Source organism: Leopardus geoffroyi, chromosome B4 (genome assembly GCF_018350155.1).
Source record: "Leopardus geoffroyi isolate Oge1 chromosome B4, O.geoffroyi_Oge1_pat1.0, whole genome shotgun sequence".
NCBI lineage: Eukaryota > Metazoa > Chordata > Mammalia > Carnivora > Felidae > Leopardus > Leopardus geoffroyi.
In genome coordinates this window covers 139,720,206-139,737,014 of record NC_059341.1, presented here as the reverse complement: position 1 = coordinate 139,737,014, position 16,809 = coordinate 139,720,206, and the positions used below count along the sequence as shown (strand labels likewise).

Sequence of the window (16,809 nt, the reverse complement as noted above, 5' to 3'; positions counted from 1 at the left end):
ATGTCTGTCTATGTTAAGAGACTCGATATAGTTAATACTATTAACTCTGGGAAAATTGACATATAGATTCAACATAATCCCATTCAAACCCCAGCTTCTATTGCTTTTTTTAAGGCTTTCTTGGTAGGAAGTGGCTACCGGTAAACTTTATATAAAAATGTAAAGGAGCAAAAATATGCGTGACAATTTATTTTAAAAAGAACAAAGTTGGAGGACTTTCTCTACTGGACTTTGAGAAAAGCTACGGTAATTAAGACAGCATGTACTGGCGTAAAGATCCATTAACAGAACAACGGAACAGGAAGAGTGTCCAAAAATACACACACACTTACACAATCATGTGATTTGCAGAAAAAGTACCAAAGCAATCTATTTTGGGGGCAAAAAAACTACTTTCAACAAATGTGCTACGTTAACTAGGAAACTAGGATACCCTATATTTTAAAAATAAACTCTGATGCCTTCCTCACACCATACAGAGAAATTAAGTCAAGTTAGATGATAAACCTTGAAATCAAACCAAAAATTATAAAGCTTCTGGAAGAAAAACCTAGGAGAATACCCTGGCATCCTGGGAGTAGGGAAGGATTTTTAGTTAGGACACAAAGAAAACAATTAACAAAGAAGAAAAAAATGATAAATTCGACTTCGCCAAAATTACATTTTTCCGATCATGAAAAACCGTTTTCAAAAAAAAGGAGCGATCTACCACCAACCTGGGGAAAATATGCTCCCACTTCCCCCCCCGCCCCACTCTCTATACACACACATACATATCTTTTTTAAAAAGAATTTTTTTTAAGATTTTATTTTTAAGCAATCTCTACACCCAACGTGAGGCTTGAACCCACGACCCCATGATCAAGAGTCCCACGCTCCCCTGACGGAGCCAGCCAGGCGCCCCGTACACGCACGTAACTTCACAGAAGACCGCCATCCAGCGCACGCAGAGAAGCCAGAGAAGAATGGTGCTGCTGAGGAGGGGCGCAGCCCGACCTCACATGTACCGCTGCTGGGTGTGCGGGACAGCAGGGCCTCCTCCGGGGGTCCTAAGTACACCCCCACAGCATGACCCGCCACGTCTACCCCTGGGCGCTGACCCAAGAGAAACGGAGCGCACGCCAAGCAGGAAGACGTGCCCACGAATGTTCACAGAAGGTGTACTCGCATCAGCCAAAGGCCGGAAACAGCTTCGGCCTGCACTGAGAGGCCGACACACAGGCCGGGATCTCTTCGAACGGGGAACTACGACTTGGTAATTAAAAGGGATGAACTATTCATTCAGGCAACAACACAGATTTTACATTTTTCAATGCTATTGTGAATTGAATTTTTTTTTTAATTTTCATTTCTAAATTGTTTGCTGCTCAATGACTCATTCTTAATGAATCTTCTGCTGCAGCCCAGTAACCAACACAGTCTTCTCTGTTTAATAACCCTTTCCAGAATGTTGCCAAGAATTCTCAATTTTATCGGCGAGGGCTCTAAAATCACATCTCTCAAGATTCTCCCCCACACGGAGCATGATTCATCTAGTGTTGGAGACAGGAACACGTCTACGTGGACCAGGGCCGCCTTCTTCATTCCTCCCTCCACGGGGCTGGGCACGAGGCCCGCCTCTCCGTCCTTCCGCATGATGGCCCCGCCGCTCCTTCCGGGAGAAGATGGAACCAAATCAGGGCCAAGTGGACCGCCTTCCCCTCGGCCACCTTTCCAGGCACCAGACCAGCCCCTCGCTTCTGGGGTTTCCATTGGGCTTAGCTGGGAAAGAACAATGTCCCCAGACCTCTGGCCACCCCGGGCTCTGGCTGTCGAAGCTCATTTCTAAGGATCCTGGGCCACCTTCCAAGCCGGTTGTGGGCCCCTCTCCTTCTTGGAGCATGAAGCTCTCCAAGGGCTCCCCGTACCCGCTCTGTTTTCCCGTGATATGTCTGTCCCTTTTCTCCTCGCTGGTGTTCCCGCCAACAGCTGGCGCACAATGGCTGCATTTGAGGGACAGAATGCGCCGCAGCCCCTGGGGCCGTCACTTTCCCTGACACGCTTCCCCCGCCTTCTCTCCGACAAGTTCCAGGATAATACGGTCCCTCTCCCCAGCATCCCCATCACTCCCCCGTGCCACCAACCAGTTCTCAGAATTGAATGATTCTTCCCCAAGGATACGAAATGTAAATGACTAATTATAAAAGGCAACGGTTCCTTTCTACTCAAAAAAGCTGTCCTGTTAAGTAATGAATCCAAGAGTAATAGTGTGACTCCAGGGGAGGCAAACAGGGAAGCCGTAATTCAACAAGTAATAGCTCCAGACAGCCCAGTACTGGTGCTGTTAGTGAGATGGAAACACGGCGGGGGGGACGCGCCTGGGTGGCTCAGTCCATTAAGCATCTGACTTCGGCTCAGGTCATGATCTCACAGTTTGCAGGTTCAAGCTCTGCATCAGACTCACTGCTGTCCACACAGAGCCCGCTTTGGATCCTCTGCTCCCGTCTCTCTCTGCCCCTGCCCTGCTTGCGCACACGCTCTCTCTCTCAAAAGTAAATAAAACATTTTTTTTAAAACTTAAAAAAAAAAACAAAAAAGACACACGGGTAAAAGCACAAGAAGAATCCCCCCAAAAGCCGGGAAGGCCCCTCTGGCCGCGTTGCCCCCCCCCAGCAGCTTCCGCCAGCAGACAGCCACGTCCGGAACCGGCCCCTGGGCACGGACACCGCATCGTGCCGGAAGGCAGTCCCCCGTACAGAGGTTGCCCATCGGCCCAGAGGGGCTCAGATGGACTCCTATGAGCCACACCAAAAACGCCTCCCCCACGCCTGGCCACCGATCTCAAAGACCGCTGGAAACACACTCAGTGGAGCCGCTGTAAGGAATAATGGCCCACCAGACTATTTTCAAAAAGCAGATCTCTCCGGACGGCCACCTCACGCGCCCGGAGAACAAGGCCCACCAAGAGCAAAAACGCAGAAAGGGGCAGAAAAAAGCCCGGCTGTGAAAGAAGAGAAACTGAGGAGGAAAATGAAATAGAGCGTTTCCCTAACTAAAACATCTGATCTTGAAAAGGCGTTTACAATCACAGCTACTGCACGACTGAGGAAGGACCCCGCAAAAACAGTCCCAGCGCTGAGGACAGTCACCACTGAAGCCGAGAAGATACAGAAGAGGCACGCGGTGTCACCCCCGTCTGCGCCCAGCCTGCCCGGGCCACCCTCCCGCGCTGCGGAAACGTCCCACGGCACGCTCCACCGGGCGGATCCAAGCCACCCGCTTCACCACCAGACAGAGGACTTCCTCATAACTGCGTCCGCTTCTCGAGACAAAACCATCAGTCAGAGGAACTAGCGGGGTCACACGAGCCGAAGACATCTGCCCAGATGTGCCGACTGTAAACCCAGCCTTCTTTCCACGTCGCATCTCTTAATGGGGTACTGTGAAGGTTCCTCCCCGGGCAGGACTGTTCGTGCCCTGCCTGACGGTTACTACCCTGATACCTGCCCTCCAACTGCCAGTGGCACCCCCCCCGTCACGGCAACCCCCGAAACACCCAGATACTCCCCAGCGACCCCAAGGAGGCAGCGTGGAACCCCACCGCCCCCACCCCACTGACGGTGCTCACGGCGGCACCACAGCGGACGAGGCCCGCAGAGCCTGCCCGGCGCTCTCCCCTGGCCCAGCCCTCCCTGCCCGTCCCGCCGCCACCTGGCCCAACACACCGTCCCTGAGGGTGTTTCTCTTCTCCCAGCCCCAATGCCCCGCAATAAAAACAACGTCCTCTCGAGGCGCCTGGGGGCTCAGTCGGTTGAGCGTCCGACTTCGGCTCAGGTCACGATCTCACGGTTTGTGGTTCGAGCCCCGCGTCGGGCTCTGTGCCGACAGCTCGGAGCCCGGAGCCTGCTTCACACTCTGTGTCTCCCTCTCTCTCTGCCCCTCCCCTGTTCACACTATCAAAAATAAATAAGTATTTAAAACAAACAAACAAAACGTGCTCTCAACAAAACCTAGTGGAAGACGCCATCCGTCAGAAACGGGTGAGCAGGAAATGACCTGGGACGACCAGAGTATGGGCCTTTCTCAGAGCTGCCAAAGCCGACCCAGCTGTCCAGCCGTGGACTCGGGCCCGCTCTCCTGTTCCCCAGGGAGTCCGATGAGTCCACTCCCAGTGGGAGCGCCTATCTCCCCGCCTGGTGCTCCGTGGTAACAGCCAGCTGGCCGTTTTTATCACGTGCCACGCCTGCTGTAAGAACGCGAGCTCGCTGTGCGTGGAGGTATGATGTTCCACATGTGGCCAGTAGCTCAACCTATTAAGTCCGTGGCGCAAATATGCCGTCATCTTTCCAATTCTCGTCTGCTTGACCTGCCAGTCACTGAGGGGCAGGAAACCTGGAGCCAGGCTGCGAGGGTCTGAAGCCCAACTCTGCAACTTACCAGTCCCACCGTGGGAGACATTCACAGACACGCTGCAGGGAAACTGAGGTAACGAACAGTTAAATGCAAACAACTGAGACAGCGTCTGACACGGGCAGCGTCTTCTGCGCTCCTTACACCTTTCCGCCTCTCCTCTTCCCCGCGGGCCCTCCACGCACATACTCACAAGATACAGTTATATACACACACACGCAAAATGTCATCAAAGCGGACGTTCAGGACTGCGTCTTCCCGGTAAATGTATCCACTTATCCCTCAGCAGTGATGCTCTTTATCCCAAATAATGCTTTCCACCTTAAAATCTATTTCATCTAATAGCTGCATAAGAGGTACACCACTGCCTGGCTATTATCCTGGTTAGTGCTGACCTGTTGTGTTTCTCCCAATCCCTTCCTTCCTGCCGTCGTGTAATCCTAGGTTTCAGGTGAGGGTCTCATAAGTGGCACAGAGCTGGACCCCGCTCGTAAATCCAAGCTGGCCTCACAGCTACTCTCCTCCAGAACACCAAACACGTCCCACCTCATTGTGGCCTCTGCTGTTCCGGATGCAGACTGTTTCCCATTGAACCGTCCGCCCAAGCGAATCACCTGTCCATCGCCGGCTGATCCTGTAACGTCTTCTCTGACCTCCCGTGTTTAGTGGCTTCACTCGTTTCTCCGGGTGCGGTATCTTAATTCCTCCAGCACCCGTGGGTGCTGGAACATTCCCGGCTACCACCAGCCACCCGAGGAGGCTCCCGCAGCATGTTTTCCCATTCCTGAACTATTGTTTCTTCTCTCGTGCCCAAACCTCTCCTCCAAATCCGTGCCCTCTCTCAGTACTGCGCCCCCCCCCCACCCCAGAACCTTGTCATTCTATTAACTAATCCTCTCTTCTGCTGTATCTACGGAATTTTGAATATTAACCATGGCAAGTTCGGTTGCTAGAAGTTCTGTTGGGCTCTTTTTTAAAATCTGTTTCTTCGGAGCCTTATTCCTCATGTCCATTGTTTGAAAGCTCCATGTGTTTTGGTTCTGTTCCCATCGCTGTTGTCGACGTCAGGTCCCTGGGGTACATCCCTCCTCCGAATCACAGCGCCAGCTGTGTGTGTGTGGCACACGCCTTCTCGGTCTCGTGCTTTCTCTATTGTGAGCTGGTCTTCAGGGGGCTTTTCTTCGGGAAAATCATGGGGCGGGGCAGCCCCTCGGGCAGCGTTTCTCCAGGGCGGCCAGCCAGGCGTTGTGGTCCCGGAGACCCTTCCAAGTGGTCTCTGGGATCAAAGCCGCATTCCTAATAACAGCAATGCTGCCACACGCTCTCGGTGAAAAAGATAAATAGAAGGCAATTTCATTTAAGGATGTCCTTGATGAAGTAGGAAAAGTTCTTAATTTTATGATCAATCGCATCAAATCTCAACCCTTGAGTAAACATCTTCTCCAAAATCCATGTGGCAAAGCGGGAAGAACCAGAAAACCAAAAGAATGGTGACTCCTTCCCCAAAAAGCACCTGGTGCAATTATGTGGACTGTGAGCTGAATTAGATACATTTTTCAAGAAACGTCATTTTTTTTTTAACTAGCGAAAAATGACTAACAGGCAAACTGGTTATTCAGACTTGGGTTTTTGGCAGACATTTTCTCAAGAATGAACAAAGACTGTCGCTTCAACGAAAACAATCTACAGTATGTGTGGCCGATAATAATATTTGAGCTTTTAAGCCCAAATCGGAATCTTGAAGAACTTTTATCTGCCGCTCTGTGTTCAACAGGTTCTTCTCATAAGACGTCAGTAAATACAACAAGCGGCAGTTTTTGACGCCACGTGGGGGAGCGTGTCGGCGTCCAGATCTGCACACCCCAGACATCCGACCTTCTCCAAATGGCCAACGTCTGATGTCACAGAACCGCAAGCGGGCAAAACATCCGCTCAGAGTGCAGGACAGGCCAATGGATTTTAACGTAACTTGGTACAAAACGTTCACTGATGTGGCTTCCGATGTCACACGGCAGTAACCTTAGGAAGCTGCCACCTGACAAGCCACGTCACAGTGTTAAAGAGAAAACATCCACGGTCGTCGGAAAGGACTATGAAAATTCTCCCTCCTCCGACGACCTCCCTGTGTGCGGCTGGGCTGTTTTCACACAGTCCCATCAAAAACAACACATCACAACAGACTGAGCACAGAAGCACACGTGAGAATGCCACGGTCTTCAGTCACGTTACAGAGAGTCTTACCACAAAGAAGCACCGTGCCTGTCCTCTAAATAGCTATACTGTGAAAACATTAGTTCATCGTAGAGATACGTTACTTATAACAGCATGTAACGCGTTCATCGTTGTTATTTTTGGATAAACTAATAAATATGTTCAAATTATCGCCATTTGAGTTTCTAACACAGTAAGGATTGTGAGAATTAACCCACGGGGGTAAAAGCTCTTTGTGCAATTCAGGACTCTTTAAGACTGAGACGCGAGGGGCGCCTGGGTGGCTCAGTCGGTTGAGCATCCGACTTCAGCTCAGGTCAGGATCTCGCGGTCCGTGGGTTCGAGCCCCGCGTCGGGCTCTGTGCTGTGCTGACGGCTCGGAGCCTGGAGCCTGCTTCGGATTCTGTGTCTCCCTCTCTCTCTGCCCCTCCCCCATTCATGCTCTGTCTCTCTCTCTCTCAGAAATGAATAAACGTAAAAAAAATTTAAAAAAAAAGACTGAGACACGAAGCTGGAGAGCTTCGACAGTAGAACTGTGTCACTTCAGTTTCTGGGCAGCACCCAGACTCCCCACGCAGGAGAAGTTCTGTCTTACTTGCACACCGGGCCAGGACAATAACACCTAAACTTTCATGCGTTACCGCGTCTGATAACTCGCTTCAAGTTTACCAGCGTCCACCGGTGGGGTCATTACTCCTCGTTTCTGGAGGACTCCCCTCACCGAGGAGTCCAGCGACTCAATGCATTTCAGCCGATTTTTGCTCAACATCACCCAGCGCCTCCAGGCACGTGCTGGGAGCGAGCGGCATCTCCTTGGTCCTGGTCTGGCCGTCCTCCTGGGGCCAGAGCCCCCACCCCCCACCCCCGGAACCCCTAGAATTCTGTCCTCCATCGGCAGTCCCCTGGCCGCACCCCTGGCCACCAGGAGACACATCCCACGGGGACAGCAGGTAGGCAACCGCGTGCGGCACCTGTACAGGGCGGGTGTGTGCCACGCTGTGGCCAAATGCAGAACACAGAGTCTCAGACCGAGGCCCCAAGGGGAGCCAAACCACAGCTACGTCTCCAGAAAAATGAGCAGATGTGGCGTTTGCCCCCCAGAACTTATCCGGCACGACGGCAGTCATTTCCCCTGATTCTAGCTGGACACGGTCATACAGCAGAGTAGAAAACCGCAGGCTTCAGGGCTCAAATGTGGGTCCCAACACGTGCTCCTTGATCCCCGGCAAGGGATCTCTCTGCGTGGGCTCTCTCAGGGCTGTGACATCGTTTCTGCCGTGAGGCCGAGGACCACCGAGGGCACGCCGGGCTGTCACCGCCTCACCCCTGTCCCGCTGTGACTGCCACTGACCACGGGAAGCCCAATCACTGGTGAGGGAGCCACCGCACCGACTTGGCCCAGCGACTCTGCGTCCCTGCAGCCCCTCTGGCATGTGGATTTCGCACAACTTCCTAAAGTGCAGGGAACCAAGCTGAGAGCCTGCGCTTAACAAAGCCCCACGGCGTTCTCAACGCCCGGCAACCGAGCAGTGAAGGGACGAGAAGGTGCTGGAGGAAGACGGCTCCCGCGTCTCCAGAGAGTGGCGAGGCCAGGGCAGGTCCAGGAGCAAGAGAGGGAGCGGGGCAGCGGAAGCCAGTGATGCCGCGGGTGGGGTAGCGACAGAAGCTCCCAGCCCCTCAGGGCGCTGATGTCTCGGTCCGTCCTTCCTCCCGCTCCTGTCAGCTCAGCCCCTCGCACTCGTACGAACGAGAGGGCAGGGGCACCAACACACACGAAACAGTCCCCCGGTCGAGCTGGCCCGACTCAGGGAATGACCCATCTCCCCAAGCCCCCTAGGGCTGGTAACCGGGCCCCTCGACACTGCCCACGGGAGGGCCGCGTGGCTCCCGTCGGCCTGCGGAGCGTGGTGAACGCACGTGCACAGGCCACCCTTGTCGAGACGCCCCTTCATCGGACAGCAAGCCTCCGGTGAGAAATGAAAAGCCAGTGTCGCTTCCAGGGTGAACTGACTTTATTTACAAACATAAACAGGATGATCCTGCATTTAAATTGGCAGAAATTCCATCCCTCAAGGTCAGAGAAGTGACATTTGAAATCGATAAAGTCTCACATTATGATTCAATCTGTTTTCGAAAGGGGACAAAAATGTCTTCAGTTTTGGGAGAAAGACCAAAACATATGAAAACATCAAACAATGTAGGGAAATGATACATCGACGCTTGGGCCAGAACACGGAAGGCGGGTTTTTCTCCGCAAGATGCAAACAAAGCTCCCAGTCCTCAACTGCAGCAGGACCCTCCCCCGCTCTATCACTGCGCGGTCATCAAAGGTAACGGGAACCCACGCTGTCCTCTCCAGCACAATCATTCTGGCTACTTCATTCAAATTAAGCTTCGGGCCCCACTCTTGAGGCCCCCCCGTGTGGGAGCCTCACTCGGACCACCTCTAAGCCAGCAGCCGAGCTGAGGCCTCCGCAGGTACGGGCGCCGGGCACGGCGCCGCGACAACGGTCAGGAAAGCCCAGCCCGACAAGCGCACCCCACGAGTTTCTCTCTTCAGGCGGAAGTGCCCCTACTCAGCTGTGACAGAAGGGGTCCTGGCGCAGCGCACAGACGCCCGCACAGCCTCCGTCCCTGGGGCAGCCGTCTTTGGGATGAACCTAGCCTGTGGGGTCCCTCGGAAAACCTCCAGTAGCCAAACCCTGCTCCGGCCTTTCCCCCACCGCCCCCGTCACCCTCCAGGTCTCACTGCACTCCCGAATTGGGTCCCCAGGAGCACGCGTCTCAATATCCTCACGACACCCCTTTGGGTCTACCCTGTGTCCCACACTGAGCTCCGGGGAGGCCTTAGCCTGACACTCCCGTCCCTCCCCAGGGCAGCGTGCGGCACCCAGCACAAAGCACTCATCTAGGAAAGGTGTGCAGGCACACAACGCGCCTAAGACGGGCCGTGGTCCGTGTCCTCGGCCACTTCCTGCGACGCCGAGAGGCCCCAGTCCTCATTCCTGCTCTGCGTGGGGTTCTTCCCCCAAACCACTTTCCCAAAACCACCCCCAGCACGGGGAGACCCACAGCCTTTCTGGGGAAATCCCAGCCATCGATCGGTCTGACAGACACCAAGTCCACAGAGACCCGACCACGGGGGGCAGGCTTCTGGCAGCTTGCGCCTCCTGTGGGACCAGGCCAGCTGCTCCTAGGCCCAAGGCAACAGGGGAGAGGCTGAGGCCTAAACCGTGTGCCCTGTGAAGGGCGGGTGGCCCTGAATCCAGTTCTCCGCGTGTGGACGACGAAACGGCTCATTGAAGACAGCCTACATTTGGTGCCGGTGCCACTGGGCGTCACGGGCAGCAGAGCAGGAAAGAGGGGAGTGTGCGGGGACCAGACTCTGCAGGCGAGGAGACAGCCCCACCCTCTAGGAGCCCTGCCGCGCCCTGCTGCTGGCACCATCTCCAGATGCAGGCGCCCACGCACAGGGTCTCTCACGAGCCGTCACCCCGCAGAGGAGACACACGCCCGGGTGTAGAAAGGGAGGCCTCCGAGGGGAGCAGCGGCCAAGCCGGGCACGGAGGCAGGTGGCAGGCCCAGGGCTCCCGGTGGCCCTGGTTTCAGACCGGAGCGGCGTCTGCCTGGGGTCCGGGCCGGCAGGGGCTCACCTGAATACCGTCCAGCAGCCTGCTCATGCACCAGTACGTGTCGGCCTCCACGTTACGCAGCACGTCGGTGGGCACGCGGGAGACGTCGGCGGCATCCACGTCCTCCTCCTCTGTGGGCCGGGAAGCATGGAAAAGACAGCGAGCGGTTAACCCATGGGACACACACCACAGGGCGGGGCAGGGGCAGGGGCAGGGGCGGGGCCGGTCTGAGACCCAAGGTCGGGCCGGGGCCCATTTGTCCCACTCCGGCTACACGCCTCCAAGTGTTCCCCCTCATCACCTACTGGTTCTCAATTTTAACACCTAGTTAGTTGTAGGTAATTAATATTCTGAGTCTTCTCCAATTAATTAACATAATTAATATATTGTAAATTATTGCTTCTCAGGCATTTTGCATCCTAATCAGAGAGGGCCTAAAATAGATTACTTACTCCTGACACAGATCTGAAAGTTTTCTCATAAGATGTTTAAAATCCTGCTTCTCACACAGTCACATACTCATTAGACAATAAATTCTCTAAACCCTGGTCTCCAAGGTTAGAGTTTCCAAAGCCACGCTGGGCGGAGGCCCCTGTGCTGCGGGCGAACACCCAGGAAGCAGCGGAGGACGTGTGTGCAGAACAGGGGACGGGGCTCTGAGCAACCTCTCTCTTCGAGGGTAAAAAACCCAGAGAGAAAATTTAAACGTGGGGCGTCTGGGAGCCTCAGTCAGTTAAGCGTCCAACTTCGGCTCAGGTCACGATCTCACGGTTTGTGAGTTTGAGCCCGCGTCAGGCTCGCTGTCAGCACAGAGACCACTTAGGATCCTCTGTCTACCCCCTCTGGCCCTCCGCCACTCACACGCTCGAGCACTTGGTGTCTCTCTCTCTCTCTCTCTCTCTCAAAAATAAACATTAAAAAAAAAAAACTTTTAAAATGCAAAACAGATGCCTGATTGAAATGGTTTATCAGAAGTTTGAAAGGACTAATTTCAGATCCTTATAAAAACTGCTATCCTCCAGCATGAAACTCCTAAATGTTTCAAAAATTGAGTATTCTATTTTTTTATTTACTTTTGTTTTATTTTGCCAACATGCACGGCATCTTTGCAAGGCAAATCTTTAAGAAAAGAAGCAATTCCACCGAGAATATATTTAGAAAGTTCTAAGTGGGCAGAAATGACAATAATTATAAGAGTAATAATTGCTAACACCTGTTGAGCAGCTGTTGGCCGCCAGGCGCTCCTCTCCGCTGTTCACGCGGACGAGCTCGTTAACCTCCGTCACCCGTCTGTTATCACCAGCACTGCACCCTTGGAAACGGGGCGCAAACAGCGGGCGTGTCCCAGAGCCCGCGTCCGCGACCCCCCACGGCACCACGACGCCACGCTCGCTCCCAGAGGGCGCTGGGGCTCGCGCTGCACGAGGCCTCGAGCAGCGGCTCCTCGGAGGCTCCCTGACACCGCCTCGCCTCGCGCCAGAGCCACTGGAGCCACCCTCCACTCGTTCCCTGCTCGCAGCGACACGCACGATGGCAAAAACAGGCCGGGGGGCGTCCGGGTGCCAAAGCCCGGCCAGGCCCTCCACGCGGGCCATGCGGGTCTCCACAGGCAGGCCCCACAGGGTTCACACTCATGAAGACGCGTCCTGGCCAACTGTGCTCGCAGTCCCCAGGGCGCCCAGGAGCACGTGTGTAGGGACTGTGACCAGACGGTCACTCCGTCCCCCTCACCCATTCAACTCCCTCGCTCATTCAACAAGCCCTTCTGTGTTCTGGTTGGTTTGGGGTTTATTTTATGGAAACACGGTTCACGTACCATAAAATCCACCTTTTTAAAGCACACGATTCAGTGGGTTTTAGCGTACTCCCAGAGTCAGATAACCGTCACCACCACGTAATTCCAGAACATTCTCAACCACCCCCAAGCAAGCCTATATGCAGGCACTCCCCCAGCGCCTGGCAACCAGCAATTGGTGCCTTGCCTCCGTGGGTCCTCCTGCTCGGACATTTCAGGTAATGGGACCACACAGCACAGGGGCCGTGTGGCTGGCGTCCATCACTCAGCACCGAGTTCCCAGGGCGGATCCAGGCCGCAGCCTGTGCCAGCCTTCTGTTCAGTCCTCTCTAGGGTAGGATAACATTGCGATGTACGCATGAGCCACACTGCCTACACCTGTCCCTTGTGGGACACCGGGCTGTCCCCACACTGGGGTCATGCGACAACACACAGCAGTGATCTCTGTGTGGTGGCACTGTCCCTACACTCCAGGGCCTGGAGTGCAGAGGTGAGTAAGAGTCAATGCCCCCCCACCAAGTCCAGAGCCCCTCCCAACACAGGATGTGCTGAAGAGAGTCCCCAGGCTGGCCGGGCCGGCTCTGAGCTCCCTCCTCCCAGCCTGCGCATGCCCGTGACACGTGCACTGTCCCCAGCTGCCCCGCGGGGCTGACACTCTCCCTCCCACACCCGGGCACCCCTCTGCCTCACCCCGGTGCAGCCCAGCAAGGCGCCTGGCCTCACACTCGGCTGTCCCCTCAGGACAACGTCTGGCTTGAGCACACCCTCCGACGGAGCCCCACCGCGGAAATGTTGGCTCGGGACGTCTGGAGGCATCCACTCCGCCTGTTTACAGAGAAGGAAACTGGGTCTCCCGGGGCTCACTGGCCAAGCACACGAGGTCTGCCCAACATGACGCCGTCCTGCTGGAAGATCAAGCTCGCAGGCACGAGTGTAAGTGGCCTCCTCTGGCTTGGGTGGAATCAATCCAACATCCCACCAAACTAGAGCGGATTGATGTTCCCTTCCAGTCCCAGGAGCGGGCTCTGTGACGATCATCAGGGGACTCCTCCTGAGACGTGTGCCATCAACAGTCTCTCTTTGGAGGGCCTTCAAAGCACCGAGATGTCCCCTCAGCTGTCACAGCAGGGAAACAAAGCCTGCCTGGCCTCCAGCCCTCCCCTAGCTCCCAGCGGCGCCCCCAGCACAGAGGCACAGGGCACAGGTGGCAGGCTGACGCGCACGAGCCTCGGAGACCCTTCTCTGTCTGCTCAGCTGGCTTACTGCTTTATCCAACACCAGGTCGGCTGGGCAGCCTCCATCACGTGTCACTTCCCACAATGGGCTGTTTGTTACTCCTCAAGGTGATGAGGTAATGGCATTTAACCCAGAGAAACCCTGTGCCAATCTGCCTTCCAAAAGCTCAGGGAATGGGAATGACCCTCATTATCACAGTGAGTTAAATGTCCACCCTCCCAGGGAAGACACCCGCCCACATGGGGGAAGGCACAGAGGGCGGCACAGAACACTCCAGAAGCCCTACGCCGCAGTCACGGGGTCAGAGCCGACTACAGAAACTCCCGAGGCTGGCACTGCTGGCCCCTGGGGGTCCCCGTAGGAGACTGGGCACCAGCGGTTTCTGGGGTCACAGCCCGGACCATACCAAGAGCAAAATCAGTACGTTTAGCACAGGTCCTGTCGGTGGGACGCTAACTTACCGAACCATCCACCGTGAGGCCCGGGAGCCTCACCACTGCGGGGCGGACACAGGTTCTGAGTCAAGACCCCCAAAATGGCCAACGGTTGTGACAAGTTTTAACCCAAAGGTACATGCCTCCCCCTGGGCATGCTGTCTCCACATCCCTGGGGCAAAGAGGGGCACCAGGCGGGGAGGGAACCTGAACGGGGAGCCACCGGGGAGCCCTGGGGCCGGCAGCCATGGAGCCTGTGCCACGTAGGACGTCGCCCCCAAACGTGTGCCACGCCGAGTGACAGGGGAGAGGCCAGGCGCACTGCCCACTGAGATTGCCAATGAGAGGAAACCACAGGAGTAGAAGGATTCCAGGCAATCCCACCGTTCAAAAGAAGAAACAATTCAAAGGAGGAAATGGTACATTCAAGGAAAAAAGAGAACAAGCAGAACTTGCTGTCACATGGAGGGGCGCCCCAAACCACACCGCAGGGGCCTGGCCAGAGCAGGGGCTCTGGGGTGCCGAGCCCTCTGGGCCACGTGGATTTGGGCTTAGCTAATCCTGACCCACGCCACACAGCCCGCAAGCTGCTTGAGGCTGCCGGCTGCCACGGGAGGTGGGTGCCGCACAGAGCACCCCTGGACTGGCCCCTCCACGCCCTCCACGGCCTTCTCCCAGCCAGGTGGTACCACGGGCCCCGGAAGGCCAGAGAGGGGTAGCACGGACTCTCGAGAGCCATGTTTATGCCCAACACATGACTGAAATTAATGGAATTTAGGCTACCCTGTTTCATTTGAAACTGGACCAGACCCTGTGTCCTACTTTGTCCCGTGAGCACGAACATCACCGCCAGCACGTGCCACACCGCGGGAGCACCACCCAGTCCTCCTCCCACGCTGTCCGCACACCACCTTTCAGGGCCGAGCCCTGCACCCCACGGGCCGCGAGCTGAGAAAGGGGCAAGCTCTGGTCCCCAAGCCTTGGGCGGCAGGGAGGCCAACATGGCCCCAGCTCACCCAAGTGGCACCTGGGGACACAGACAAGGCACCGGCCAGCCCAGGGCAGGTCAGCAGCCTCACGTGGACCACCACTACACGTGAAGGCACAAGATGTAAATCAGCCGTCTACGTTAGAATATCTCACTCGCCTTCTCCAGTCATAAAAAGGCTTTAAGAGACAATTTAAATAAATTCTTTGAAAATGCTACCCTGCCATGTTATTGTTGAAAACGCAATTTGTAACATAATCCCATCTTTATCAACAACGCCATTTCTATCAAAAACTCCCGCCTTTGCATGTCGTACATACACTCATGCAGAGAACACTGCTCAGAAAGATGCCAGAGACAGGACTGTGGTGCCCCCGGGAAAGGTGGGGAGGGGATAACTACCACCACTCTTTACTTTTTACAGAAGGGTAGAGAATAAATAGAGCAACAAATTTTCACATAGCACTTACGATTTTTGCAACAGGGGGAAAAATACTGTTTAAGCAGCGAGGATGGTTTCACGAAGGTCTATCTTTTCTACAGATAAACATCCCTAGAGAAGAAGTTCCCAAGGGTGGTGGTACTGTCCTTCTAAGTGCTCCGAGAAGCTCGTGGAGCATTTGGGGGTCAGAATGATTAGGGTGAGGGGACCTGCTGGCATTCAGTACTTCCCATCCTACAAAGTGTGAACAGCACTGCACAATTAGCACATCCAGAGCCAGTCATGACTATCCCACAAGACTGGGTGGGTGGGTGGCTGGATGGGCCAGTGGATGGGTGGGTGGATAGGGAGGTGCGTGGGTGGGTGGGTGGGTGGGTGGATGGATGGATGGATGGATGGATTGGTGGGTCCATGGATGGGTGGCTGGCTGGCTGGCTGGGTGGATGGATGGATTAGTGGGTGGGTGGGTAGAAGGGTGAATGGGTCAGTGGATAAGTGGGTGGGTGGGTAGGTGGATGGATGGGTGGGTGTGTGGGTAGGTGGATGGGTGGGCGAGTGGGTGGGTAGGTGGGTGGATGGGTGGGTGTGTGGGTAGGTGGATGGGTGGGTGAGTGGTGGGTAGGTGGGTGGATGGATGGATAGATGAATGGATGGATGGATGGATGGATGGTTTGGTGGGTGCATGGATGGGTGGGTGGGTGGCTGGCTGGCTGGGTGGAAGGACGGATTGGTGGGTGGCTGGGTAGGAGGGTGATTCAGTGGGTAGGTGGATGGGTGCTTCAGGTGGGTGGGTGGATGGGTGGATGTGCGGCTGGGTGGGTGGATGGACGGGTGGGTGGGTGGCTGGGTAGGTATAAGGAACTCGTGAAAGAATGCAGGACATTCAGCCTGGTAAGGAAAAGACCACAATGGGATAGAAGTACTACCTTGCAATATCCAAAAACTACCTTGGGTAAACAAAAAGCAGAAATTTCTTGTCCATGCTTCCACACCCAGAGAACTGGTAGGGTCAGTGGGTAAGTAAGAGGCAGGTTGATGGGCTCAAACTAAGGATGTGGGTGACGAGGCTGGTCACCAACAGCAATGGCACCCGACACCACCGAGGCACGGAGCACTTCTTACGAGTCTGCAAAGTGCGTCCTCCTACGCCAAGGCCCACAGCATCGAAACAGCCTGCAGAGGTGAGCACGCCCACCTGACAAAAGGCCTGCAGGAGACCAGCGTGCCAGGAAGCAGCCGAGCCTGGCCAGGAATGGAGTCAGGCTGACCACGGTCAGCCTCTCGGTCTCACTGAGGCAGGGCGAGACACGGACGGAGGCCTCCGACTCTGCAAGGAGAGGGACAGACCGTCGCCGCTCACTGACCACCTGTGCCTCTACGACTCTAGAGAGGCACAACCTCACAGCTACCACAGCACTCCCCTGGTCACAAAACCTGTGGTGGGCAAAAGAGCCTGTCACCACCACAGGCTCACTGGAGCTTTGGGTCGCGTGGGGACTCCCTCCTCAGAGGCTCCGCGCCCACGACAACGCCTGCCCACCTCCACGAAACATCAGCGTGGGTCCCGGAAATGGCCCCGGTAGCACAGGCTGGGATCCTGTAATGACCAGGGAGCGCGAGAAAGTAAAAAGGCTCGGCACGCAGCCAGGCTCTCCCTGGCGGTGAACCAAACGGGGCGGCTT

General features: G+C 55.4%; 1 protein-coding gene across 11 annotated transcripts in view; it reads right to left on the bottom strand.

Moving 5' to 3' along the window:
* The window catches only part of TBC1D22A (TBC1 domain family member 22A), a 325,287-nt gene that overhangs the window by 127,380 nt on the left and 181,098 nt on the right, over nucleotides 1-16,809 (bottom strand). For all 11 annotated transcript variants that reach the window (XM_045464835.1, XM_045464837.1, XM_045464843.1 and 8 more), the window contains one exon: nucleotides 10,254-10,363. In XM_045464835.1, the coding sequence (XP_045320791.1) occupies nucleotides 10,254-10,363 (110 nt within the window). The remainder of the gene's footprint in view (nucleotides 1-10,253; nucleotides 10,364-16,809) is intronic.